At 61.6% G+C, this 24,981-nt stretch overlaps 2 protein-coding genes across 2 annotated transcripts in view; one reads left to right on the forward strand and one right to left on the reverse strand.

Annotated features, from left to right (window-relative positions):
- Positions 1 to 33: 33 nt before the first annotated feature.
- On the forward strand, positions 34 to 9,416 carry CTU2 (cytosolic thiouridylase subunit 2). Its single transcript, XM_050773662.1, has 15 exons — positions 34 to 159; positions 703 to 777; positions 3,986 to 4,064; positions 4,262 to 4,321; positions 5,478 to 5,538; positions 6,072 to 6,181; positions 6,496 to 6,779; positions 7,176 to 7,311; positions 7,519 to 7,650; positions 8,010 to 8,101; positions 8,430 to 8,533; positions 8,633 to 8,780; positions 8,899 to 8,965; positions 9,076 to 9,134; positions 9,210 to 9,416. The coding sequence occupies exons 1-15, from the start codon at positions 92 to 94 to the stop codon at positions 9,277 to 9,279; spliced, it is 1,545 nt and encodes a 514-aa protein (XP_050629619.1). The 5' UTR covers positions 34 to 91; the 3' UTR covers positions 9,280 to 9,416.
- PIEZO1 (piezo type mechanosensitive ion channel component 1) overlaps positions 9,378 to 24,981 on the reverse strand; it is a 67,134-nt gene continuing 51,530 nt past the window's right edge. Inside the window, exons 22-51 of the mRNA XM_050773805.1 lie at positions 24,639 to 24,843; positions 21,648 to 21,752; positions 21,130 to 21,283; positions 20,806 to 21,049; positions 20,633 to 20,729; positions 20,371 to 20,542; positions 19,686 to 19,775; positions 19,506 to 19,609; positions 19,111 to 19,182; positions 17,979 to 18,079; positions 17,328 to 17,424; positions 17,197 to 17,253; positions 16,938 to 17,110; positions 16,672 to 16,778; positions 16,305 to 16,484; positions 15,895 to 16,153; positions 15,627 to 15,815; positions 15,206 to 15,524; positions 14,706 to 14,823; positions 14,402 to 14,549; positions 14,089 to 14,303; positions 13,836 to 13,994; positions 13,602 to 13,749; positions 11,092 to 11,280; positions 10,877 to 10,969; positions 10,623 to 10,795; positions 10,425 to 10,547; positions 10,262 to 10,341; positions 9,962 to 10,148; positions 9,378 to 9,884 (exon numbers count right to left, since the gene is read on the reverse strand). Coding sequence (XP_050629762.1) covers positions 9,635 to 9,884; positions 9,962 to 10,148; positions 10,262 to 10,341; positions 10,425 to 10,547; positions 10,623 to 10,795; positions 10,877 to 10,969; positions 11,092 to 11,280; positions 13,602 to 13,749; positions 13,836 to 13,994; positions 14,089 to 14,303; positions 14,402 to 14,549; positions 14,706 to 14,823; positions 15,206 to 15,524; positions 15,627 to 15,815; positions 15,895 to 16,153; positions 16,305 to 16,484; positions 16,672 to 16,778; positions 16,938 to 17,110; positions 17,197 to 17,253; positions 17,328 to 17,424; positions 17,979 to 18,079; positions 19,111 to 19,182; positions 19,506 to 19,609; positions 19,686 to 19,775; positions 20,371 to 20,542; positions 20,633 to 20,729; positions 20,806 to 21,049; positions 21,130 to 21,283; positions 21,648 to 21,752; positions 24,639 to 24,843 — 4,608 coding nt within the window. The 3' untranslated portion in view covers positions 9,378 to 9,634. The remainder of the gene's footprint in view (positions 9,885 to 9,961; positions 10,149 to 10,261; positions 10,342 to 10,424; positions 10,548 to 10,622; positions 10,796 to 10,876; positions 10,970 to 11,091; positions 11,281 to 13,601; positions 13,750 to 13,835; positions 13,995 to 14,088; positions 14,304 to 14,401; positions 14,550 to 14,705; positions 14,824 to 15,205; positions 15,525 to 15,626; positions 15,816 to 15,894; positions 16,154 to 16,304; positions 16,485 to 16,671; positions 16,779 to 16,937; positions 17,111 to 17,196; positions 17,254 to 17,327; positions 17,425 to 17,978; positions 18,080 to 19,110; positions 19,183 to 19,505; positions 19,610 to 19,685; positions 19,776 to 20,370; positions 20,543 to 20,632; positions 20,730 to 20,805; positions 21,050 to 21,129; positions 21,284 to 21,647; positions 21,753 to 24,638; positions 24,844 to 24,981) is intronic.

Consider the following 24,981-nt stretch of genomic DNA (forward strand, 5'->3'; position numbering starts at 1 on the left):
GCTTCGCGGCCGTCACTGCGCCGCGCTGAAGTCATCAGGGCGCGCCCTCGCGTTGTCGGCACCGCAGTCTGCGACGGGATCTGGCGTGCCCATGTGTCAGGTGGGCGAGGACTACGGGGAGCCGGCGCCTGGGGAGCCGACCCCGGCGCCGCGGCCTAGGTAAGAGCTGGCGGCCGGACCCGCCAGGCCGCCCCTCGCCTTCCCGCCGCACTCCTGCCCCGAAGGGTCCCGGCTGGGCTTTGCCGTTGCTTCGGGAACCCCGCGTGGAGGGCGGGACCTGGCTCCCTGGCACTTGGAGAATGCCTGTCAAGCGGTGAGGAGCACCTAGAAGGGGGCTTACTCCACCGGTTCGCACCTCTCATCCTGATAGCCACGGGGGGCGGCTCTGCCGCTGACAGTGCTGTCCTTATTCGGAGAGATCTGGTTCCGTGAAGCTGTCTCCCCTCCCCGTGTCAGCCTTGGGAGACTGAAAAGCGGTCTTTATGTGCCCCCTGAGCCGGCTTTTCTAGGCTAAACATCCCCTTAGAGCCTTTGTTTTTCTTGAAGTTTGGACAAAACACAAGCGTGGGTTTTTGTGTGTACCGCGGTGCCTTCCTTTGACCCAACTCAGGGTGAGAATCAGGAGCTGTCTCCCCAAAGCCCACTAGGGGTGGGGGAGATGTGATCTGTGTTCCTCTCTTCTCCCCACTCCCATCTCCAAAGCCGTGAACAGAAGTGTGTGAAGTGCAAGGAAGCCCAACCCGTTGTGGTGATACGAGCTGGAGATGCCTTCTGCAGGTGAGGCCTGGAGGTGGCTGAGACCCTGGCAAACGTGGCCTCGCTGAGCAGACAGGATAGCCCCAGCCTGTGAGGCTTTATTTCTTCCTTTTAAAAACACTTACTTTATGCCTGCTTCTGATGTGGCCCCCGGTGCCCCTGGTGTTGAAGTGGAGGCGAAAGCGTTGGTTTACTGCTTGGGAAACAATTTCCCATGATCTAGCCACAGATCCGCTGATGAGGTTTCTGATGGAGCTTATGGGGACGGTTGGAAGTGGGGCCATGATGTCTAGATTGGAATAAGGTGTAGGAGGAGTGGGCATTTGGGGGCAGCTGGAATACATCTAGGGGTGGATGGTCTGGGTGAAAGTGTTTCATCTGATGTAAGATGCTTGTTTCACCTGTGGTGGGATAGAGGCTTGGAAGACCTCCAGCTTCCCCCCAGGTGCTTGTCATGTCTTTCTTGGCTTGTAGCCATTGTATTGTTCAGTTGTTTCCACTAGACTCAGCTCCCTGAAGGGAGGACCAGGTCTCTCTCCATTTAGCCCTCTTAATTCCCAGTGGTTTTGTGTTTTTTTGTTTGTTTGTTTGAGATGGAGGCTCGCTGTGTCGCCCAGGCTGGAGTACAGTGGTGCGATCTCAGCTCACTGCACCCCCTGCCTCCCGGATTCAAGTGATTCTCCTGCCTCAGCCTCTCGAGTAGCTGGGATGACAGATGCCTGCCACCATGCCCGGCTAATTGTTTTTGTATTTTTAGTAGACACGGGGTTTCACCATGTTGGCCAGGCTGGTTTTGCACTCCTGACCTCAAGTGATCCGCCTGCCTCGGCCTCCCACAGTGCTGGGATTACAGGCATGAGCCACCACACCTGGCCAAGGTAGGTACTTCTTTAACCACCTAGGAGCACCTGAAATTGCCAAGGACACCAGGCTGCCGGGAGAATTCACTGAGGAGAGGCTGCTGTGGCCAGCAGGGCCCCTGCTGAGGCCAGAGCTTTTGCTCTGCTGTGCTTGCTGGTCCTAAGGAACAGTGGGGAGCCAGCTCCCCAGGGGAAGGCCTTAGGAGTCTAAGTTGAGCTGGGCTCCCCAGGGATCATTCAGATCAGCACGTGGGAGAAACTTTGGCCTTCCCTGACCCACAGGGGACAGTATGGTTTCAGGAGCCCAGACGCAGCATGTCCCCGTGGACCCACCATGCTTGAATCCTAGCTGGTGGTGTAGGGCGCACAGGCTCTCCTGGTCCACAGTGAGGAGGTGAAGCCCAGCACCTGTGTCTCCTTGTGTGAGACTCCCCATGCCCAAAGCTCTGTCCTGGGGTCACTTCCCATGTTCCAGCCTTGACACTTGCCAGTTACCTGCAGTCCTTCGCCTGGCATCTTGCTGTTAAACACAGACTTGCTTTACTGTCTGTAAAGGAACCACAGGGGGGTCATTCGGCCTCATGTACGTGGTAACCATTCAGCGTGGGGAGGGACTGCTGTGGACACTGAGTGTGTCTGACAGGAAGGGACTTGGAGCCCCAGCTGCAGGGCGACTCTTGCAGTGGCATTGCCTGCTCTGTACCAGGTGCTGCTCTTCACCCTGCCTGCCAGGATTGCAGGGAGCTTTAAAATGTTGATTCCTAGGCCTCACCCCTAGACATTTTGACTTAATTGGTTTGTGTGATTCTAATAGCCAGGGCCAAGAACCTCTGACCTAGTGAGCCAGAGTCAGATGGCTGGAAAGTTTATTATGAACAAAGATTATAGCTGGGCGGCCGGGCGCAGTGGCTCACACCTGTAATCCCAGCACTTTGGGAGGCCGAGACGGGCGGATCACGAGGTCAGGAGATCGAGACCATCCTGGCTAACACGGTGAAACCCCGTCTCTATTAAATATACAAAAAGTTAGCCGGGCGTGGTGGCGGGCACCTGTAGTCCCAGCTACTCGAGAGGCTGAGGCAGGAGAATGGCGTGAACCTGGGAGGTGGAGCTGGCAGTGAGCCGAGAGGGCACCACTGCACTCCAGCCTGGGCGATAGAGCAAGACTCCGTCTCAAAACAAAAAAAAGGTTACAGCTGGGCACAGTGGCTCACACCTGTAATCTCAGCACTTTGGGAGGCCCAGGCAGGAGGATCAGTTAAGGCCAGGAGTTCGAGACCAGTCTGGGCAACATGATGAGACCTTGTCTCTACAAAAAATACAAAAATTAGCCAGGCATGGTGGCATGTACCTGTAACCTGTAGTCCTATCTACCTGGGTGGCCAAGGCAGAAGGATCACATGAATACATGAGTTTGAGGTTGCAGTGAGCTATGATTGTGCCACTGCACTCCAGCCTGGGTGACAGATCAAGACCCTCTGTTTTTTTTTGTTTTTTTTTTTGTTTTTTTTTTTGAGATGGAGTCTCGCTCTTTCGCCCAGGCTGGAGTGCAGTGGTGTGATCTCGGCTCACTGCAAGCTCCGCCTCCTGGGTTCATGCCGTTCTCCTGCCTCAGCCTCCCAAGTAGCTGGGACTATAGGCACCCACCACCATGCCCAGCTAATATTTTGTATTTTTAGTAGAGATGGGGTTTCACCGTGTTAGCCAGGATGGTCTTGATCTCTTGACCTTGCAATCCACCTGCCTCGGCCTCCCAAAGTCTGGGATTACAGGTGTGAGCCACCACACCCGGCCAAGACCCTGTCTCTTAAAAATGCAGTTCCCGGGCCTGGAAGTCCTGATTCTGTGGGATTAGGGGAGGAGCCCAGGCCACTCTGTGAGTGAGCCTCTCAGCCATTTCTGGCCCAGTTGAGCCCAGCACACTCAAGATGCCAGCTCTGGGGCCCCAGGATACAGAGCCCTCGCTGTGGCCCCTCCATTTCTGCAGTTCACCCCAAAGAGCTGGTGGCTTTATGTGGTGGGTCTTTTTTTAATGGGGTCTGGGTTGCCCTTGCCCTGTGAATGCCTAAGTCCGTCCACTCTACCAGCTGGGCCATTCTGAGCACCTGTAGGGAGGGGGATGCCTGGGCTCTAGCCCCTCATTGGTTGGATGCAGCCTCCGTGGCTGTGCAGTTTGTACCTGGTGGGGTTGTGGGAGGGACCAGTGAACCTCATGTTCACTGCCAGAGGGGCCCCAGCCCCGCCCCTTTCACCAGTCTCGGGGCAGGCCCTGGATGCAAAGATGCTGCTTTGGAAGATGGAAATCGGTAAAGGACGTCGTCCACCGTGCAGGGAGCACGCGGCTCCCTCATCTCAGGTCTGTGTTTCAGGGACTGTTTCAAGGCCTTCTACGTCCACAAGTTCAGAGCCATGCTGGGCAAGAACCGGCTCATCTTTCCAGGCGAGAAGGTAGCGTCTGGGCCCCGGGGGTCTGACTGAGCAGCCTGGCCCCTCGAGGGGCCCTCCCACAGGCAGCCTGGCCTGCTGCAGCCCGCCAGCTCCTCCCTGGCCTTTGAGGGCAGACTTGATGTCCTGGATGTCCATGAGGTGGGGTGTCTGCCCGTGTTGGAGGTGCGGTGCCCTGAGTGATGTTTTTTCTCCCCCAGGTCCTCTTGGCGTGGTCTGGGGGGCCTTCGTCCAGCTCCATGGTCTGGCAGGTCCTTGAGGTGCGTGTTCACCACCCCCTGGGCCCGGGCTGCTGGGCTGAGCTTCGGGCTGGGGCCCTCCCTTCTCAGCCTGCTGAGGGGCTCTTGGTTGGGGCTAGAGAGCAGCCCACCCCGCGGCCTGGACACCTGGAGGGTTCTCAGATGTGTTTACAGCAGGTGCACAAATCAGAAGCTGTGTCCAGAGTGCGTGTGTGCAGCCCACTTGACTTCTGTCCGTTTGCTCAACCGGCGTAGAAACGCAGTCAGTGGAAAGCGGCGTCTTGGCTCAGCCTCGTGTGACCAGAGGGAAGATCAGGAAGGGAGGGGGGGTGTTGCCAGGAGAAGCAAAGGGAGCAGCATTTGAGGTGGAGGGGACGGCACATGCAGGGAGGCGGAGGTGGGCTCAGGCTGCACACAGGACTCAGCTGGGGGTGGCGGGGCTGTGTACGTGGCGCATCAAGGGGCGGCTCAGGAAGTCCGAGGCAGGTCAGGCTTCTCAGGAGGGCACAGGAGTGGGATGTGCTTGGTTTCTCCGCACTCCCAGTGAGAGGTGCAGACCGGAGGAGGCTGCTTCTGTGGGGCGGGTGGCTGAGAAGGGGGAGTCGTTGGCTCTGCCGGGGTGAGAGGTGGGTGTTGGTCTGAGGATGGGCGCACTGCACGGCGCTGCTGAAATCAGTTTTCTGTTTTCTGAGGTCCGCTGAACCTGCCAGGAGGGTGTTATAAGGGACTGGCCCAGCCCTCTGTGTAACAGCGCTGCTGCCCTTCCTGTGCCCGGCGGCGCCCCTGCCTCTCACAGGCTGCTGCTTTCTGCTCGTGAGAGCGAGTGCTTCCTTAGTGGTCAGAAGTGTGTGGGATGGTGACACAGTGGCCCTGTAACCCCAGCCCCCTCTCCTGGGGTGTTGTTGGGACATCCAGGACCAGCTGGTGGGGGGCGTGTTTTACCAGGGGGGTGAAGACCCCCAGGCTACTCTTTAAAACAAGTCGGGCATGCAGCCTTTGCCTATTAGACCTGCCTGGCACCTGAGTCTGAATGGCTTATGTCCACTAAACGCAATGGCAGGGCAAGGCCACTTCACCTTCCAGGACGGCGTTAAATCCAGATGAAGAATGTTCGGAGCGGGAAAGGTGTTCTGTGGCTTATGGCTGGGGGCTGAGTCCCTGCCGCTTCTCCCTCCAGGGCCTGAGCCAAGATTCTGCCAAGCGACTGCGCTTTGTGCCGGGGGTCATCTTTGTTGACGGTATGTGGGGCCATTGCTCCTGCTAATCCCTGGCCGCTTGGGGTATGCCTTGCGGACGCTGCCTCTGGTAGAACGTGTCGAGCTGCTGGTGCGGCCCCTGCACTGAGGCCCTGGTGGGTAAATTTCCCTGGAGGAGGCAGTAGATGTGTCCATCGTTAGGTGACACCACTGTTCCTGGAGTCTGAGAACATCTTTAGAAAGTTGGGGGTGGGAGCAGGAGCGGCGGCGGCCCAGCCCCATCGTGGAGTCTGGGGACAGAGAAGGGGAGTTAAGTGCTGGTGGTGAGGGGGGTGCAGGGGCCGACTCCCGACCTTTGCTCCTGCAGAACGAGCTCCTGGGTGTTCCCGGTAGCGCTGAGGTCAGCCACAAGGGAGAACCCCCTGCCCAAAGGAAAATGGCGACACCCCACAGCTCCGCCAGGAAGTGCTGCCCTGCAGAGCAAGGCCTTTAGGGGTTTCCCCAGGTGGAGGTGGCCCCGTGCCCTGCCCTGCCTGGCTCTGTGAGCCCTGACTCTTTCTGCCTGGGTTTTTCAGAGGGAGCAGCCTTTGGCAAGAGTCTAGAGGAGAGATCAAAGACCCTGGCCGAAGTGAAGCCCATTCTGCAAGCAACTGGGTTACCATGGCATGTGGTGGCCTTAGAGGAGGTGGGGGGGCTGTCCCTGGAAAGGGGTCCTGGAGGGGACCTCTGGGGGGCACCTGCCCGTGTCCCGGGCCTCCCTGCCCTCTGCCTTGTCCCAGAAGGTGGGGCTGTCGGTGGGGGGTGGGGGGCATCTGCCCATGCCCCAGCCTCATTGCCCTCTCCTGCATCCTGGAAGGTGGGGCTGTCTGTGGGGGGCACCTGCCCATGTCCTGGGCCTCCCTGCCCTCTCCCTTAGTCCCAGAAGGTGGGGCTGTCGGTGGGGGGTGGGGGGCACCTGCCCGTGTCCCAGCCTCATTGCCCTCTCCCGCATCCTGGAAGGTGTTCAGTCTGCCCCCGTCGGTGCTTCGGTGCTCTGCCCAGGAGCCGGCAGGATCCGAGGGGGCCTACAAGGCGGCTGTCGACAGCTTCTTCCACCAGCAGCATGTGCTGGGGGCCGGGGGTGGTCCTGGCCCAACTCAAGGAAAGGAACAGCCACCCCAGCCCCGACTGGACCCCCAGAGCCTGGCAAGCCCTCCTGCCGCTGCCCAGACCGAGGCTCTTTCCCAGCTGTTCTGCTCGGTGAGGACACTGACGGCCAAGGAGGAGCTTCTGCAGACACTGCGGTGAGGCCCCGAGAGCCCCCCCCTTCCCTGGGCCCTGAGCCCCCAGGTCCCTGAGAGTTCCCCTTCCCTGGGTCCTGGCCCCCCAGACCCCTGAGAGTCCCCTTTCTCTGGGTCCTGGCCCCACAGACCCCTGAGAGTCCCTCTTCCCTGGGCCCCATACCCCCCAGGCCCCTAAGAGTACCTCTTCCCCAGGTCCTGACCCCCCCAGATCCCTGAGAGCCCGTCTTCTCCGGGTCCTGGCTCCCCAGACCCCTGAGAGTCCGCCTTCTCTGGGCCCTATACCCCCCCAGGCCCCTAAGAGCACCCCTTCCCCAGGTCTTGACCCCCCCAGACCCCTGAGAGCCCCCCTTCCCCAGGTCTTGGCCCCCCAGGCCCCTGAGATGCTCTGTGCTTTAGGACCCACCTGATCCTGCACATGGCCCGAGCCCACGGCTACTCTAAGGTCATGACTGGGGACAGCTGCACACGCTTGGCCATCAAGCTCATGACCAACCTGGCGCTGGGTCGAGGGGCCTTCCTGGCCTGGGACACGGTAGGCAGGGACCTGGGTGTTCAGGAGGCCCATCCCCACCTTCACCCCTTCGACCACCTTCACTGGAGAGCAGCCTCTCGTGTATCAGTCCTGCAGCCTCGCGGATGGTTGTGGGATGGAGGTCTGTGACCTCCCCCAGCTGGCAGGGGAGGAGGGAGGAGCACATTCTGGCCTTGACCTCGACCACACAGCCCCCGCCTCCCCCAGGGCTTCTCGGATGAGCGGCACGGGGACGTGGTGGTGGTGCGGCCCATGCGGGACCACACCCTGAAGGAGGTCGCTTTCTACAACCGCCTGTTCTCCGTCCCTTCTGTTTTCACACCAGCCGTGGACACCAAGGTGGGCCATGTGGACGGAGCAGCCTCTCTCACCACTGACACTAGGGTGGGCCTTGTGGGCTGGGCAGCCTCTCACAGGCTCAGGACACCAGCACACCTTCAGTGACTCCTGCTGTATTCCCCCAGCAGTGCCGCATCCTCTCACCCGCCCTGTGCCCTGAGGGCGTGGGGTTGACAGGAGGACCCCACAGTGGGTGCACTGCTGAAGCCGGTTCTCTGGCTGCCTTGAGCCGTCGCAGCAAAGCCAGATCCATGTGGGCCAGCAGTGTGGAACCCACGGCACCTGCCCTGGGGACTCTCTGCCCCAGCCTGGGGCTGGCCTCTGGGCTTTCCCATAGCCCCCAATCTGATTGTCTCTAGGCCCCTGAAAAGGCCAGCATCCACCGGCTGATGGAGGCCTTCATCCTCAGGCTGCAGACCCAGTTCCCCTCCACTGTCAGCACTGTGTACAGGTGTGTGCGGGTGTGTGTGCGGGTGTGTGTGCGGGTGTGCACGGGTGTGCGGGGGTGTGTGTGGGTGTGTGCGGGGGTGTGTGCGGGTGTGCACGGGTGTGCGTGGGTGTGTACGGGGGGTGTGTACGGGTGTGTGCGGGTGTGCGCGGGTGTGTGGATGTGTACGGGTGTGTGCGGGTGTGTGCGGGTATGTGTGGATGTGTACGGGTGTGTGCAGGTGTGTGTGGGTGTGTGCGGGTGCTGAGCTCACTGCTCGTGCTCAGGCCAGGGCTTAGGGTGGAGCCGCAGCCCGTGCAATTCACCTGCTCCTCCCACACCCTGGCCACAGAACAAGTGAGAAGCTAGTGAAGGCCCCCAGGGACGGCCCTGCTGCCGGCGACTCCAGCCCCTGCTGCCTCCTCTGCATGTGTGCCCTGGATGTCGATGCGGCTGGTCTGTGTATCATGCTCTTGGGGTGATGGGGGAGGGAGCTAGGGAGTGGGTGTGGGGGCTCAGCAGCCCCAGGCTCCCTCAGCCCCTTTCTGCTTGCAGACAGTGCCACGGCTTTTGGGGCTCAGACCTCACGTCTCTCCCAGATGCAGTCGCCCACCCCCCTGACAGAGACCCGGACACCCCCGGGGCCCTGCTGTTCTCCAGGGGTGGGCCGGGTCCAGGGCTGTGGCCAGGGGGCCTGCAGGAGGTGAGTCCCTGTCCCTGCCACCCATGGCCAGCTGCATGGGGGGAGGGGGACCTGCCCTTACCCCACAGTGCACAGCACTGAGGTGCCAAGGTGGGCACAGCCAGCTCTGCTCCCGCAGGGAGGACCCCCAAGCCTGCATCGAGGAGCAGCTGTGCTATAGCTGCCGCGTGAACATGAAGGACTTGGTGAGTGCGTGCCCACCTGCCCCGGGCCAGGCTTGGGGACGTGGGAAGGCCGTCCCCTCGAGGGGGTGCTGGCAGATTTTGTGGCCCCTTGACACCGGCCTCTGTTGCAGCCCTCACTGGACCCCCTGCCGCCGTACATCCTGGCCGAGGCCCAGCTCCGCACACAGAGGTACTGAGGCCCCCACTGCTGTGGCGTGTGGGGCAGGGGCCTCGGGGCTGGTGCCCACTGCAGCTTTCTCTCTAGGGCCTGGGTCTTGCAGGAGATCCGGGACTGTCTGATTGAGGACAGTGACGATGAGGCAGGCCAGAGCTGAGCCTCAGGAGGTGCTTGACGAGACAGCAGGTGGTGGCCGCCTGGTGCAGGGCCCAGCACACTGGAGCTGGAAGGCAAGGACGGGGGACTGGCCTCTGATTGTCCATTTGTATAAATAAAACATTTTTAATTAAAAAACTCTACAGTACATGTAGCGGGTGGCAGCACCACCCCGGCCATGGGGATGCAGTGTCCTCCTCTGACAGCAGCATCAGGGCTCAGGCAGGCTGGGAGGATGCATCACAGCTGGCGGCCTTGGATGGGGCAGTGGCTCCCCCGGCCTGAGGAGTGCCTCCCCCTGTGGCCACGCTGCCCAGCAGGCCGGCTCCTTCCCTCTCGGGCGCCAGCAGCAGCTCCTACTCCTTCTCACGAGTCCACTTGATCATGGTCTCTGGTGAGCGGTAGAGGAAGATGAGCTTGGCGTACAACTCCTCCTCCAGCTCCAGCTCACGAGTCTCCCGCACCAGGAAGATGTCCTGGCAGAGCTTGAGGATACGGTCCACGCACGGCAGCTCCTCAAACATGATGGAGTGTGAGATCTCGCTGAAGAATCCACGCACGAACTTGCCGATGACCAGCACGATGGAGACATACAGCCCCATGATCCTGCGGGGGAAGCTGGTGAGTCCTGGGGCCGCCCGGAGCCCCCTGAGCTGCGGGGTGCCCCCCAGCCACTCACTCACCCGTAGCCAGCCAGGAAGCCGAGGCTCGGTGGGCTGACTTTGTCGCTGAAGATGACCATGGGCAGCAGGTTGCAGTCGGTCCGGCACTCCTGCAGCTCGATGACCCACCATTCAAGGAAGCCGGTGGCCCCAGCACCCTGCTCCCTCCGCAGCTGGATGCGCACGCCGAGGTAGTCGGCCTCCTCGTCTGGGGCGGAGCGAGGAGACGGTTGGGGCCGCAGCCACCCCTCTCTCGCCTCCCCCAGCCCCGGCGCCCGTCACCCCTCTCTGGCCTCCCGCAGCCCCTGCGCCCGCACTCACTGGGCTGCAGCTGCTTCACAGGGTTGGCTTCGGGCCCGTTGGGGGCACGGATGTACTTGGGGAAGAGATTTGGGATGACCCTGCAGGGAGGTGCTGGCAGGTCAGGCCTGGCCCAGCCAACCTGGCCCAGCCCTCCTGCCCACCGCCCGGGCCCTTCACTCACACAGACTGGTCCGAGGTGCCCTCGAGCAGGCTGGCCAGCTGCCGCCGTTCAGTGCTGTTGGGGGCCAGGGCCAGCATGTGCTTCTCGTTGGCGTACTCCACGGTGCCTCCCTTGGCCAGGTCCCTGGGGGTGGGAACACAGCATGACCCACTGTGGTGGGGCCACTCACCCAGGCCCTGCCTCAAGTCCAGGACGCACCTCTGGAAGTTCCAGGTGAAACGCAGGGTGATGTCAGCCGTGCCGTTGTAGAGCTCCCGCTTCATCTGGGCGCGGCTGGGTGGGCTGATGCGCCACAGCGCCCCGGAGCTGCCCTCAATCTGCGCCGTGACGATGTCCTCAGGGCTGTACTGGCTGATGAACTGCATGGCCAGCTGGGTACAGGTGACACCCTCAGTGACTGCAGCCACCTCCCCCATCCCCCACCAGGCTGTCACAGGGCAGAGGCCACTTACCGGGTGGGGGTCAAACTGCCGGGACAGCTCCTCGTAGGCCTGGGCCGTGAAGGGGATGATGGACGGCTGCTGGGCGCTCATGGTGAACAGCGGCTAGGGGCAGGTACGGGGACACGGGGCCATGAAGATGAGTGTGGAGGAGCCGCTGGGGGTGGCACACCGCCCTGGCCAGAACCCTCGGGGTGGGAACGGACAGGTGGGCCACACATGCTCACCTCGTAGCCGCCCAGCTTGAGGGTGACGGTGACATCGACGGGCTGGTTGACGACCCCGACCACGGAACGCACCAGCGACATGAAGAGCAGCGGGAACCAGATGATGGCGATGAGGAAGAGGATGATGAGGCCACCCATGCCGTACTTGACGATCTTCTTCTTCTTCTGCCCTTTGGGCTGCGGATATTTCTGGAGGGGAACGACACAGGTCATACGCTCAGCTCTGCCCTTCCTGCAGGTCACATGACTGCATTCTTCAGCTCACCCAGCAGCCCACAAAAGCCCCAGCCTGACCTCAGCATGGCACAGCTGTAGTAATGGCGGGCAGACGCAGGCCAGTGGAGAAGAACTGAGGGTCCAGTTGGAACCCAGGGGCCACTGATCTTAGACAAGGGAGCTGTGACCGTTCAGTGGGAACGGTCAACCTTCTCACCACAGTGCAGGCAGCGCCCCAGGCAGGAGAATGAGACGCAACTCCTGCCTCATACCACGTGCCAAAATTTACCTCAGTGGATCAAAGAGCTAAACTTCAGAGCTAAAACTATAGAACTTTTAGAAGAAAACGGGCAAATCTTCATGAACCTGGATTTGACAAAGGAAACAAAGTAAACCAGATATTACCAAAATAAATACTCTGTGCTTCTAAAGACGCCATCAAGAGAATGTAAGAGACAGTCCATAGAATTGGAGAAAGTTTCTGTAAATTATATCTGATAAGGGTCTGGCAACCAGAGAATACAGAGAATTCTTCCAACTCAGTCATTTCTAGCCGATGTATCTACAGAAAAACTCTAATAAAAACCCAGCTGCCGGGCGCAGCAGCTCATGCCTGTCATCCCAGCACTCTGAGGTCAGGAGTTCGAGACCAACCTGGCCAAAAATACAAAAACTAGCCAGGTGTCGTGCACACCCGTAGTCCCAGCTACTCGGGAGGCTGAGGTGGGAGAATCGCTTGAACCTGGGAGGCAGAGGCTGCAGCGAGCGAAGATCATGCCACTGCACTTCAGCTTGGGCAACAGAGCAAGATCCTGTCTGAGAAGCCCTGGAGAAAGGATTTGAATAGACATTTCCCCAGAAAAGATACACAAATGGCCCAGCACGTGAAAAGAAACTCAACATAGGTCAACAGGGAACTGAAAAAAAGCCCACAGCAAGCCACCTGTTCAGCAGGAATGGCCAGAACAAAGATGACATAGCAACAGGTTGTTGAGGATGTGGAGAAACTGGAACCTCGTGTTGCTGGTGGGCACCTAAGATGGTGGAGCCGCTGTGGAAAACCAGTGGCTCCTCACGATGGAAACCACCACCAGCCCTTCCAGCCCTGGTGTGCAGCCACAGAACCGGGGGCATGGGCACACGTGTACCCTGGCATGCCTGGCAGCATCATGGGCAACAGCCCCTCAGTCCACACGTTGTGGTCCATCCATGCCACAGAATATCATTTGCCCATAAAAAGGAAGGCCATACTGCCACGTGGGTGGACCTCGAAGACACCATGCTGAGTGAGGAAAGCCAGTCACAAAAGGACAAATGCCGTCTGAGCTCGTTTTCATGAAATATCCGCTGTAGGCAAATCCATAGAACTAGGACCTAGACAAGGGGTTACTGGGGCCAGGGGAGGGGGAAACGGAGTGACAGCCAATGGGCACTGGGTTTTTTCTTGTTACTTTTTTAGAGAGGGTCTCACTCTGTTGCCCAAGCTGGAGTGCAGTGGTGTGAGCAGGCTTAATGCAGCCTTGACCTCCTGGCCTCAAGCCATCCTCCCACCTCGGCCTCCAGAGTAGCTGGGAGCACAAGTGTGCACCGTCACGCCCAGCTAATGTTTATTTTTTTGTAGAAGAGATCTCGCTGCGTTGCCCAGGCTGGTCTTAAACTCCTGGCCTCAACTGATCCTGTCCCTCCTTTGGCCTCCCAAAGCGCTGGGACCATAGGCCTGAGCTGCCATTGCCGGCTAATTTATTTTTACATTTGCTGAGGTGGGGTCCCACTGTGTGGCCCAGGCAGATCTTGAACTCCTGGCCTCCTCGATCTCTTAAAGTGTTGGGATGACAGGTGTGAGCCACTGTGCCCGGCCCAGGGTTTCTTTCTGAAGTGGTGAAAATGCTCTAAAATTGATGATAGTGGCAGATGCTTAACTGCGAATCTTCTAAAAACCCCTGCATTGTACTATTTAAATGGGTGAGTGGTCTGATGCACGAATTATCTCTCAACAAAGCCGTTAAACAAGAACGCAGGGAACAGTGTCCGTCCGGTCCTCCCCGCACCAGGCCCTGCTCTGCTGCCAGCCTGCCTGGAACAGGACCAAGTCCGCTACCCACTTCTGCCCCTGGCACTCGCAGCTGCCAAGATCACTGGCCTCGTGATCAGCCAGTGGGTGGGCTCACCTCCTGTCCCCATGGGCTGCAAGCCCGGGGAGGGCCACCAGCACCACGGGTTCTCGTGGCAGCAGTGCCTCTGCCTTAGGGAGAGGGCGCATCCCTTGTCCAGGCCCCCGCCCCGGGCCCAGGCACCTTTTCTGTCTCTCGGCTGCATTTGATGATGAAGATGTTGGCATAGATGTCCTCCACACACATCCAGCTGGACAGGGACAGCGTGGTGTCCGTCCACACCCAGTCCATCACTGCCCGCAGCTCCACCAGAAACGGCACCAGCCGGAACCTGCCCACAGCCAGGGTTCCCATCAGGCGGGCTCCCTCCTGCCCGGGCTGTGACCCCCACCCCGGCGGACCTGCACTCACGCTCACCCCTGGAAGAGGAAGAGGTTGAGGTGATTGTACTTCTTGGTGAGGAAGTTACCAAGGATGCGGGTGGGGTAGCCGCAGCGGATCTGGTAGGCGGACAGGGCGAAGTAGATGCATTTCACAAAGTACCACAGCTGGGCCACCACGTTCTGGCTGAACATCCTGGGGTGGGATGGCCAGGTCAAGGACCCCCTCAGAAACGGAGCCCTGCAGGGCCCCGCCCCCGGAGACCGAGCACCCCTGCGTGAGGGCCCACCTCTCGGTGACGGCAGGCAGGATGAAGAACATCCACAGGTGGATGGCCAGCACCAGCGCCACCTGGAAGGCCAGCTTGCCCAGCACGGTCTTGCGCAGGTAGAGGGCGCGGTCAACCACCATGGTACTGAACTGGATCAGCAGCATGACCAGGAAGGCCTCGGGTACCTGGTCGTCTGAGAGGGAGGACGTGATATCCGTGGCCGCCGAGTGTTTCTGTGGCCGGGAGAGCACAGGTCAGGGGGAGCCAGGCCCTGGGGATGTGGGTGGCTGCTGAGCTCTGCGTACATTGGGGTGTCCCGGGTCTGGCTCACCCCAAAGGCCCAGAAGCCAAAAATGATGATGATGAAGTCGACGACGTCGGCCAGGAACATGAGGGCATAGACGTCGGTGGCTGCGCGGTACTTAGTGTGCAGGATGTCATGGAAGAAGCGCCGTAGCGGCCGGTATGTGCCCTGGGCCCTGCGGAAGGGGCTGTTCAGCCTGGTGCCAGTACCCGCCTCCCCACCCCCACTGCCCAGCTGCCCCCGGCCACCATCACTCACAGGGACAGACCCTGGTGCCAGTACCCGCCTCCCCACCCCCACTGCCCAGCTGCCCCCGGCCACCATCACTCACAGGGACAGACAGAAGCCCTGCAGCTGCCGCCCAGCCGCCCTCACTCTTCTTCCAGCGCGGCTCGGCCTCTTCTCTCTCCCCGTGGGGGCCTCTTTCTCTTCCTCCCTGTCCTCAGCTTCTGTAGGGGAAAAGCTGACTTCTGCCTGGGCCCCCTGGGGCCTGGGTCTGGCTCCCGACCACCCTAAGAGGCTGGCATTCGCCCCATCTGACAGACAAGCAGACTGAACGCAGGAAGCGCCTAGTGTCCCTGGCAAGGAGACAGCTGGGGTTGTGTCCTCTGTCTGGGGCAACCGTGAGGGACCAGCCCAGGCCAGCAGTCACCCTGCATGTGGGGGGCATCCCTGGGGGCAGAGCCAGGAGCTGTGGCTTCAGAGTGCCTTCCTGGGATCCAGGTGGGCCCTGCACTGGGCTTGGCCGTCTCATCTGAGAAGGACCCTCCCTGCAGTAGCCCCGCTCAGAGAACTGGGTAGGCAGGAGGTGGTGGGACGGGGCGCTTATACCGATGGCTGCCAGTCCTCTCTGTGCTGGGCCCTCCTTCCTCCTCCTCCTAAAACGTAGACTGATGCGCCTCGTGTCACGGGGCCTGAGCTCCGCTTGGGGTTCTGGGGTCCCATCCGTCGGTACGACCCTCGCTTCCACCTGAACATGGTCCTCGGTGGTGGCCTCGGGCACTCCTGGCTCCTCCTCGAGCCCTGTGCCTGCCTTGGCCTGGGGTTCCTGCAGGGCCCCTGGCCCCTCCTCGGCCCCCTGCTCCTTCCTGCCGCTCTTGTCATGCTCCTTGGATGGTGCGTCCTCCTCGTGGTCCCAGAGGCCGTAGCACTGTGGGGCGGGAGGCTGTGGTGAGGGGGCCTTGCCTCCCGGCTGAGGGCGCAGGTGCCCAGAGGGCCTGCCCAGCCCCGCACTGGCAGGGCTCGCACTCACCAGCAACTGGGAGCGGTGGAAGAAGAGGGCCATGAGCTGCACCAGGTCGTACTTGATGTAGCCGTCAGTCTTCTCCAGGCCCAGGATGCGCGGCGGGAAGTAGGGCTTGTTCTCGTAGCGCCGCAGCACCGCGTGGCTGTTCCAGGGGAAGAATCCAAACTGGAACAGGTACTTGACGACCACTGAGACCTGCGGGGAAGGGGGCTCAGCACGCGGGGGGGCTCAGCGCAGCGGGCCAGGCGCCCCCTCCCCCGCGGCCTCGGCCCACCTCGGTGAAGACGATGGCCGTCATCCAGAAGCGCTTGCTGGGCCGCGGGATGGACAGCATGGCCCACAGGAAGACGAGCACGGGCAGCACCAGCGAGCCAGCAGAGGCCGTGACCATGTGGTTGAGGATGATGATGAAGTAGCAGAGCAGCTCTGAGTGGGCGGCCACGCACTGGTACACGGCCCGCAGCAGCCGCAGCGCCCGGCCCTGCCCCTCCGCAAACAGCTCTGCCTCCTCCAGCTCTGGGATGCGCAAGCGCCTGCAGGGAGACCCGCGCGTTTGGGGGAGCCCGGGACTGCCCGGAGGCACAACGGCCCGACCTGCTGCCGGTCACAGACAGGCTCCTGTCCCCGTTCGGCAGCTCCCCGAGGGCCATGGTTAGGCTGGAGTTGTGCGCGTCCCGCCCCCACCTGTCCAGCAGCAGCTCGCTGGCCGTCCGCATGCGTCCCTGGTGCAGAGAGGCACCAGCCTCGTGCTCCCCGGGGTCAGCGACCGCCTCCTCGCTGCCACTGCGTGTGTGGTAGCCAGTGCTCAGGGGGCTTCCCGTGTCATCTGTTGTGCTGCTGAGTGGCTCCTCCGCACCCAGCCCACTGGGGAGGGAAGCCGGGTCACAGAGAATCCTGCTCTAGGGCCTGACCCCAGGCTGCAGGGAGGGTCAGTGTGGAAAGTGCCCACGGTCCTTTGGTGGACAAGGGAATGGCGAGGGTCGGGGATGGCTGGACATTGCCCACCCTCCAGGGGCAGCAGCTGCGGTTCAGGGGTCACCCCAGCACCTACCTGGACACTGTGCTTGGTGCGTCGGGGGCCTCGGTGGGGCCTGGCAGCGTGGCCTCGGCCTCGCTTGTGTACAGCTGATCCAATATGCCCCGGTGCACTTCGCCACCCTGCAGGGCACAGGAGGGGGCTCAGGGCTGCCTGGCATGTGTCCCAGCTCTGGTCCCCACACAGGGTTTAATGTAGCGTGGGCATGGGACTAGGCTGCTAAGCAGGCAGGGGCGTGGTCAGGCAGAGCAGGGACGAGCGTGGTGCGTGGGCCGGCTCACCTGCAGGAGCTCCTGCGTGAGGACGTAGCGCTCTGCCCGCAGCACGTCACTCATGGTGCTGTGGTGCCGGGTGAACTCCTGCAGCCAGCGCGTCAGCCCGTCCACCAGCGCCTGCCCCAGCACCCACAGGAACTGCGCCATGCTCAGCACCCTCTGCACCATGTGGCTCCGGCCTGTGGGAGGGCGGGAGGGGGCGCTGGAAGGGCAGCCTGTGGGGCCAAGAGAGACCTCCCACTCCCCAGCCCCGGGGCCCACGCACCTGCTGCTGCCTCCTCGGGGCCCTCTGCCGGCTCCACCTCCTGGCTGGGGCCACCTCCTAGGCACAGGATGCTGGTCAGTGACTGGGAGTCCTGCAGCTTCCCCTCAGAGTCTCCACGCCACCCAGCTCACCTGTGGGTAGCTGTCCTGCCTGCTCCTGCCTTGCCTGCTCCTGCTGCTGCCGCCTCAGCACCGTCTGGGCGTTGGTCACCCATGCCTGGTATGCCATCTGTGGGCCAGCCCCCTGGGTTAGGACCCGGCCTTCCAAGCCATGGGACCCAGGAGGGAAGAGGAGGAATAGCCGGGGTTGGGCAAGCCTGGCACCAGATCCAGATCCCTGCTCTGTGTCTACCAGGGGCCTCCGTGTCCCTGAGCCCCTCCCAGATGTGGACCTTGAGGGGCTGTGGGTGAGGACCCCCACGCATGCAGCCCACCCAACTCCTGGTCTAGCACCGAGAGCCAGGGGCCCAAAGACAGACCCTGGACAGCCAGGCGGCCAGCACAAAGGTGTCAGGCCCATCTGACAGGTCAGGCCACAGGCAGCCACCAGAACCTGGGTGTTCAGAGCCAAGACCGTGGGGCAGCAGGCTACACGTGACCCACGTCCCTGTATCCTGGTTTCCCTTGGGACTTGGGAGGCCTGGATGGGGCTGGGTGAGCTAACTGGAGGCGGAGGAGCTGGGCTTCTAGGCCCTGGGGGCATCTGGCACCCCCTACGCTGCCCTGGCCGAGGGCCACAAGCTCTGTGGTTGCAGTGGGGCAGCGGGGGCTCCCCGACCTCACCTGGAAGGCACTCTGGGCCGATGGCCTAGGGTCTTCAGGGGCAGCCTCCTCCTCTTCCTCGCTGTCAGACTCAAACAGGAAGTAGTCCCCGGAGTGGATGACTGTGGGCAGGCAGTGCTGAGAGCCGGCCTTCCATGCAGGAAGACCCCCAGCCACACCCTCTCCGCCTGCATGGGCCAAGGCCCAACAGCCACCCTTCCCATGTGGAGCAGCCGGGAGCGGTGCAGGTACAGGACACAGGCCAGCGCGGTAGGACAAGACAGAGGTGGGCAGGGCAGCTGAGGAGCAGAGCCAGTGCAGGCTGGGGTGCTGAGTGGGCTGACTGCAGAGGACCCGGGAAAACCCAGGAGAGTTAGAAAAACAGACCGGACACAGTGGCTGACACCTGTCATCCCAGCACTGTGGGAGACTGAGGCAGGTGGATCACCTGAGGTCAGAGATTTGAGACCAGCCTGGCCAACGTGGTGAAACCCCATCTCTACTAAAAATACAAAAATTAGTTGGGCATGGTGGCGGGCACGTGTAATCCCAGCTACTTGGGAGGCTGAGGCAGGAGAATCCTTTAAACCTGGGAGGTGGGGGTTGCAGTGAGCTGAGGTCACGCCCTCGCATTGCAGCCTGGGCAACAGGGCAAGACTCCGTTTCAAAAAAAAAAAAAAAAACAACAACACTGGCTTGGAGTGGGGCGCATGCTTGTAGTCTCAGCTACTTGGGAGCCTGAGGCAGGAGAAACACCTGAACCCGGGAGGTGGAGGTTGTAGTGAGCTGAGATTACACCATTGCACTCCAGCCTGGGTGACAGAGTGAGACTCCGTCTCAAAAAGAACAGAAAACGTAGAACGACGCAGTGCTTGCTGCTGGGACCAACCAGGTGAAACTGCCGCTCAGCTCCGGTGGCGTCGGAGCGAGCTCTGAGACGTCCCCGTTGGAAGGGCTGGGGCATCGCCGGGAGGACATTCAGTCCAGGGGTGTGCAGCCAGTGAGGCACCCCCAGACCCAGGAGGCCTGAGCGCGTCCTGACACTCAGGGCCTGGGGGTCGGGGAAGGAGGGGAAGACAGCAGCCCAGGCAGAGGACAGGTGAGGGCACAGAGGGCCTGAGAGGGTGGTCACAGGTGGGCTAATTGGGGGTACCTGTGGCGTGGTCCAGCCAGGGCCGCCACCACTGCCTCCGTGGCGGGGAGGAGCCCCCTGGACTGTCGGGCCCTGTGGAGGGGTGGGGTGAGCGTGAGGCAGCAGTCAAGGCACCAGGAGGGGTCGGGGCTGAGTGTCTTGGGGACAAGATGGGTGGAGACAGACACAGAGACCCACGGTGATGGGGGCCACGTGAGGCCACGGGGCTCAGAGTCCATGTGCGTGGATGGACAGTCACGGGGCGGCCATGGGGCCTGCCGGACGGTGATCACGCGGACAGGACAGGTGGGCGGGGAGCCCTGTGGGACATCGCACGGGCACAGACGAGGCACACACCAGCAGGCACAGACATGCTGGACATGGGGCCTTGGATGCTAGACTCCAGCTGCACTCACCTGGCTCCGGGCCTGGGTCCTTGGGGCCCAGGGTGTCCTGGGGGTGACCGCGGTCCGCCCGGCCCTGCCTGTGCTTCTCCTGCTTGGCACGGATACGCTCCATCCTGTAGGGGGGAAAAGGCCAGGTATGCTAAGCGCTGGGTGGAGGAGCCGGGGAGTCCCCGCCCTAGAGGCACCTACTGTCTTTTCAGCTGGGCCAGGGACTTCTCCTCTGTCCTGCGGTGGAAGTCGATGCTCTTGAGGTTGGCAGCGTTGTAGAGGGCAAAGCCCCTGTCGAGAGGCAGGGATGGGGTGTGAGCACCAGACACTCAGCCCCAGCAGCACGGGCAGCCGCCGCTCCCCGCTCAGCCCGGGACGGCTCAGCCGGCTCCTCTCTGCCCATGCTGGGCGAGAGGCACCCACCGGGGAGGCATCTGCTACCCCCACCCTCTGTGGTGTCTGCGGGGAGGACAGGCCCTTCTGCCGTACAGATGCAGGGGTGTCTGGTGGCGCCCACCCAACCGGGGCTGCAGGGAAGCAGGCAAAGCTGGCCCCAAGCCCAAACCCCTCCCTGGGGCATTCGTGATACCACACAGGGGCCCTCCCGCTGGTGGGACACTTAGTCCTTAGCAGGCAAGTCGGCCGGGTGGTGAGACACCAGCCACCGTCGGAACTGCAGCCTGTGGTCTCTGACAGACCCAGCACTGGGGCAGGGTCTGATGGTGCCGGGAGTCTGCTGTCCTTCATTCTCTAGATGACATGCCCATGTCCCAGAGGGGTGGAGCCTGTTCTCCACAGGCTGGGGCCTGAGACAGCGAGGTCCCTCCCATTGCCCCCTCCCAGCCCCAGGACGGGAGCTCTGGGCGGTGTCTGGGCCAGAGCTTGCCTGGAGGCCAGCAGGGCGGTGGCCTGGAGGTCGGCCCTGACGTGCAGGTAGTAATAGCTGAGGAAGACACGGCGCTGCAGCAGCAGGAAGAAGAAGCAGATGCTGTCCCAGATGATGCCGGCCTCCTCCACAGGCAGCAGGCAGTCCTGGTCTCTGCCCATCATCTCCTTGGCTGCAAGGCAGGCGCCAGCAAGGGTCAGGCTCAGGGCCCAGGAGCAGGGGCTTCCCCACACCCTCCCCAGCGGCCATCCTCGCCACTCACGGTCATAGTAGCCCTTGACGGTGCACACAAGGCTGAAGAGCTGGATGACCCAGCAGAAGCCGGTCTGCATCTGCTCCACGAAGACGCAGGCCAGGAGCTGGGGGAGAGCAGGGTCAGCAGGGCCAGCAGGGCCCCGGGGCAGGGCGGGTGGGTAGGGCCGGGGCTGGGCTCACCGACAGCATGTTCTTGGAGATGATGACGGTGACGTTGTACAGAATGAGGCAGTCCCACAGCACGAGGCGGGCCCGCGTGTCCCTCTGCAGCAGGGCGGTGCCGAAGAGCAGCAGGTAGAAGCAGGCCAGCAGGTAGCCCAGCCCGAAGATGCTGATTCGGGTGGCCCCCGTGACAAACACCACCACCAGCACCAGCCAGAACAGGTACCGGAAGACGGCCACCTTCAGCATGTCGAGGTAGGACCTGCCAGGCCGGAGTGTCACGGCGGGCGCCCCGGCCACCCCTCCCAGAGGACTCCCCATGGAGGGTGGTGTGGGACCCACCTGCAGTGGATAAAGTTGGGCACAGGGTTGGGCTCCCCCCGCAGCGGCTCCAGGCGGTCGGTGTTGACACCAGCCATGCACTGCCACTCCTCCGTGCGCTCAGCTGAGAACACTTGCCACTGCTGGGAGGCGCACAGCAGCAGGAGGAAGTCGCCTGCAGGACACAGGAGCCGCTGCTGTGCTGCTCGGGGACCCACACGAGGTGGGCATGGTGCACACAGCCCGCCTCCCACCCCAGGCCTGTCGGCGTGCAGCCACTGGGAGCGGGGACACGTCTGCCTGGGGGAGTGGCCGGGTGCCACTGAGGGAGCCCTGGTGTGGGAGCGTCCGTACAAGGGCTGCCGTACACACATGTTGAGGTCTATGTGCGTGTGTGTGAGGTCAGGGCCTGCAGACTGCCACATGCCTGACTGCATGTCTGCCCTTGCAAGCCTGTGTGCACACTTGTGAGCAGATTGTGGGGTGTGAACATGCTCTGAGGGTCCTCTGTGGAGGCGGGGGTGGTGGGGGGCACTCACTGATGAGGTTGGTGGAGTTGGGGGCCCGGAAGAAATCAGGCAGGTACAGCCACTTGATGAGTGCAGAGTTCATGGGGACAGCCCGGCTCCAGCGCCACGGGTAATCTGGTGGTGGGAGCGTCATGTTAGGAAGGGCCTGGCCTGCCTAGGGCCTGAGATATCCCGTCCCCACCTGCTGACCAGTGGCTTCAGAGCCCGAGACTTTTTCACCAACCCTCAGGATCCATGGGAATCACCTCACGCACACCTGCTGTCTTGAGAACTGACAGCTCTCGTGTCCTGTGTGTTCACACACACGCATTCCTTCAACTATGCGCCAAGCCCCCAGGGGCAAAGGAACCAAGCGGGAGGCCGGAGAGCACGGAGATAGGGGCTGCTGGGCCTCCCTGGGTTGTGGCTCACACGGCCTCATAGTCCAAGATACGACAGTGTGTGTGATGTGACAGCTCTGAAAACAGCCAGGAGCCGCACGCAGTGCAGACCCCCGCAGCAGCCACAACAGGGAACGCCGCTCAGCACGTGGGACCGGGATCCACGGGACAGCCTAGACAGACCTCAGTGTGCTCTGCCAAGTGAAAGTCAGACCCAGCAGCACCTGCCGTGAGTCCTGCTGACGTGGCGTCCTGACAGGACCACGTGCCAGGGATGGGAGGGGCCACGGCCTGCGGGGGGAGGGAGCCATGGCTTTGCCGGCCCCGGCCACACTTCCTGGGAGGCGTGTGAGGCAGGGAGGGTTGGTCCCTAAGGACTGAGTGGGTGGATGTGACTCCACACGTCTGCAAAACCCACGACACCGTCTGCCGCAGAGGGAACCTCATGATATGAAAACGAAGTTGCCTCGATGTCAGAGAACCCAGGTTCTCTAACGCAGGTGTTTTACAGGAAAGATCTGGAGGGCCCAGAGGCAGGGGCAGCCCTGTAGCAACAGGCACAGCCGGCGCCCAGACCCCTGGCTCTAAACCTGATACTCCTGGAACGCGATCGGGCTCCCCGGAACAGTGGCTATGAGCACAGAGCTGAGCCTGGGAAGCAGAAGATGAGGCAGCAATGCCTGGGAGCAGAAAACAGGACAGGGCCGGGCGGGGCGGCTCACGCCTGTAATCCCAGCACTTTGGGAGACTGAGGCAGGCAGATCTCCTGAGGTCAGGAGTTTGAGACCAGCCTGGCCAACATGGTGAAACCCTGTCTCTACTAAAAATACAAAAATTAGCCGGGCGTGGTGGTGGGCGCCTGTAAGCCCAGCTACTCAGGAGGGAGGCTGAGGCAGGAGAATCGCTTGAACCCGGGAGGTGGAGGTTGCGGTGAACAGAGATGGCACCACTGCAGTCCAGCCTGGGCGACAGAGCAGGACTCCGTCTTGAAAAAAAAAAGAAAAAGAAAACAAGACGGGCTTGAAAAGGGCGGGGCAGGTGGAGAAGGCCCAGAGCTCCCAGGGCCTGAAGCTGGGACCACACGAGACTAAACAGTGCTGGTCCCACAGCCAGTCCCAGAGATGACGACCAACATCAGTGTCCACACCGACATAAATACCTGAGTAAAGAAATCAGCAGAGGACAAAGGACAGCTTTTCCTTACGGAAGATGCCAATTAATATATGTAGAAGAGTTGAGGAAACAGGAAACCGCCATTAGGAAACAGGGCCGAGCGCGGTGGCTCACACCTGTAACCCTAGCACTTTGGGAGGCCGAGGGGAGTGGATCACCTGAGATCAGGAGTTCAAGATCAGCCTGGCCAACATGATGAAACCCTGTCTCTACTAAAAAAAATACAAAAATTAGCTGGGAATGGTGGTGCCTGCCTGTAATCCCAGCTACTTGGGAGGCTGAGGCCGAGAATCGCTTGAACCAGGGAGGCAGAGGCTGCAGTGAGCCAAGATTGTGTCACTGTACTCCAGTCTGGGTGAGGAAAAAAAAAAAAAGTTCTTGCTATGTTGACCACAGTGGTTTCAAACTCCTGGCCTCAAGGGATCCTCCTGCCTCGGCCTCCCAAAGTGCTGGGATCACAGGTGTGAACCACCACGCCCAGGCAAATAAGGGGAGACGACGTAACAGTGTGTGGCCAGAGGGGCCAGGGCCTCCACTCAGCAGAGGGGAGGCCCAGTGTCTGTGGATGACGGAATTCTCGGAAAGTGGCCAGTGAGAAATGGCAACTCTCCCGGATGGGAAACCCAGCTGACGGACGCACAGAGATAACAGAAAGGGTCTGTTTCATGAAGCCACAAGGCTGACCCCAGACAGCCCACCAGTGCCAACAGGCTGGGTGCCACTGTGGGGCAGGTGGGACGCCCCTGAGCCGGCCGCATGCACAAACGTGACTCCCCATCTCAGACTGCAGGGTGCTGTGTGCCTTGAGCAGACCCTCATCACCAGGACAGCCACGCAAATCCAGTCTCAGGGCGTCAGCAACACCGCCAGCCTCCCTCCGGAACTTCCCAAGAGACCGGAGAGGCGGGGGCGGCCTAGACCCAAGACAAGAGACTAGAGCAAACATCAGACCAGATCCCATCTGAAAACCAAACCGCCACAAAGCAGGGTGCTGGGGCCGGGGCTGTTTCAATGCAGAGGACACATTTGACAATGGCACTGCCAGGAGACAGGTCCGCGCATGTGGGGCTGTGGGCTTAGGGACACCCACCCCCGGGAGACGCTCGAGGCAGCTCTTGGGTGTGAGGTATCACGGCCAACCCACGCGGGGACCAGAGAGGACGCAGCGCTCCTTGTGTGACTCACAACTTTCCTGAAGGTTTGAAATATTTCAAGATAGAATATTGGGCAAAAAGGAAAGAACAGCAGAGCCTGGAGAGGGCCGGGCCGCCCCCAAGAGAGGACGTAGATGAGGGCGCTGGGTAGGATGTGGGGTGGGCAGGAGGGACTGGGGGAGGCCAAGGCTAAGTCCAGGAGGGTGGACAGGAGCCCGGGGCAGGCGGGAAACACCCCACAGGTGTCCACAAAGCCCCAAAGCCCACACCCACCCAAGCCACGTGATCCTCACCGATGCACAGGGCCGGGGGCATCCCCAGGCACAGCAGGTACTGGTACAGCAGGAACAGAGCCAGGAAGAGGCAGTAGTTGGGCCAGAGGCGGGCGATGGCCTGGCGGTGCCTGCGGGTGAGGATGGCCACCAGCCAGCAGCCGTGCAGGGTCACCATAAAGTTCATGCGCTGCCCAATCACGTTCACGGCCATCAGGAAGCAGATCTGGGGAGGGGACAGGGTGGGGTGTGGGGTGCAGTGAGTCGGGGGGAGGGTGGGTGTGGGGGTGCAGTGAGTCGGGGGGAGGGTGGGTGTGGGGGTGGGGGTGCAGTGAGTCGGGGGGGGAGGGTGGGTGTGGGGGTG

The sequence above is a fragment of the Macaca thibetana genome, chromosome 20 (genome assembly GCF_024542745.1).
Source record: "Macaca thibetana thibetana isolate TM-01 chromosome 20, ASM2454274v1, whole genome shotgun sequence".
NCBI classification, from domain to species: domain Eukaryota; kingdom Metazoa; phylum Chordata; class Mammalia; order Primates; family Cercopithecidae; genus Macaca; species Macaca thibetana.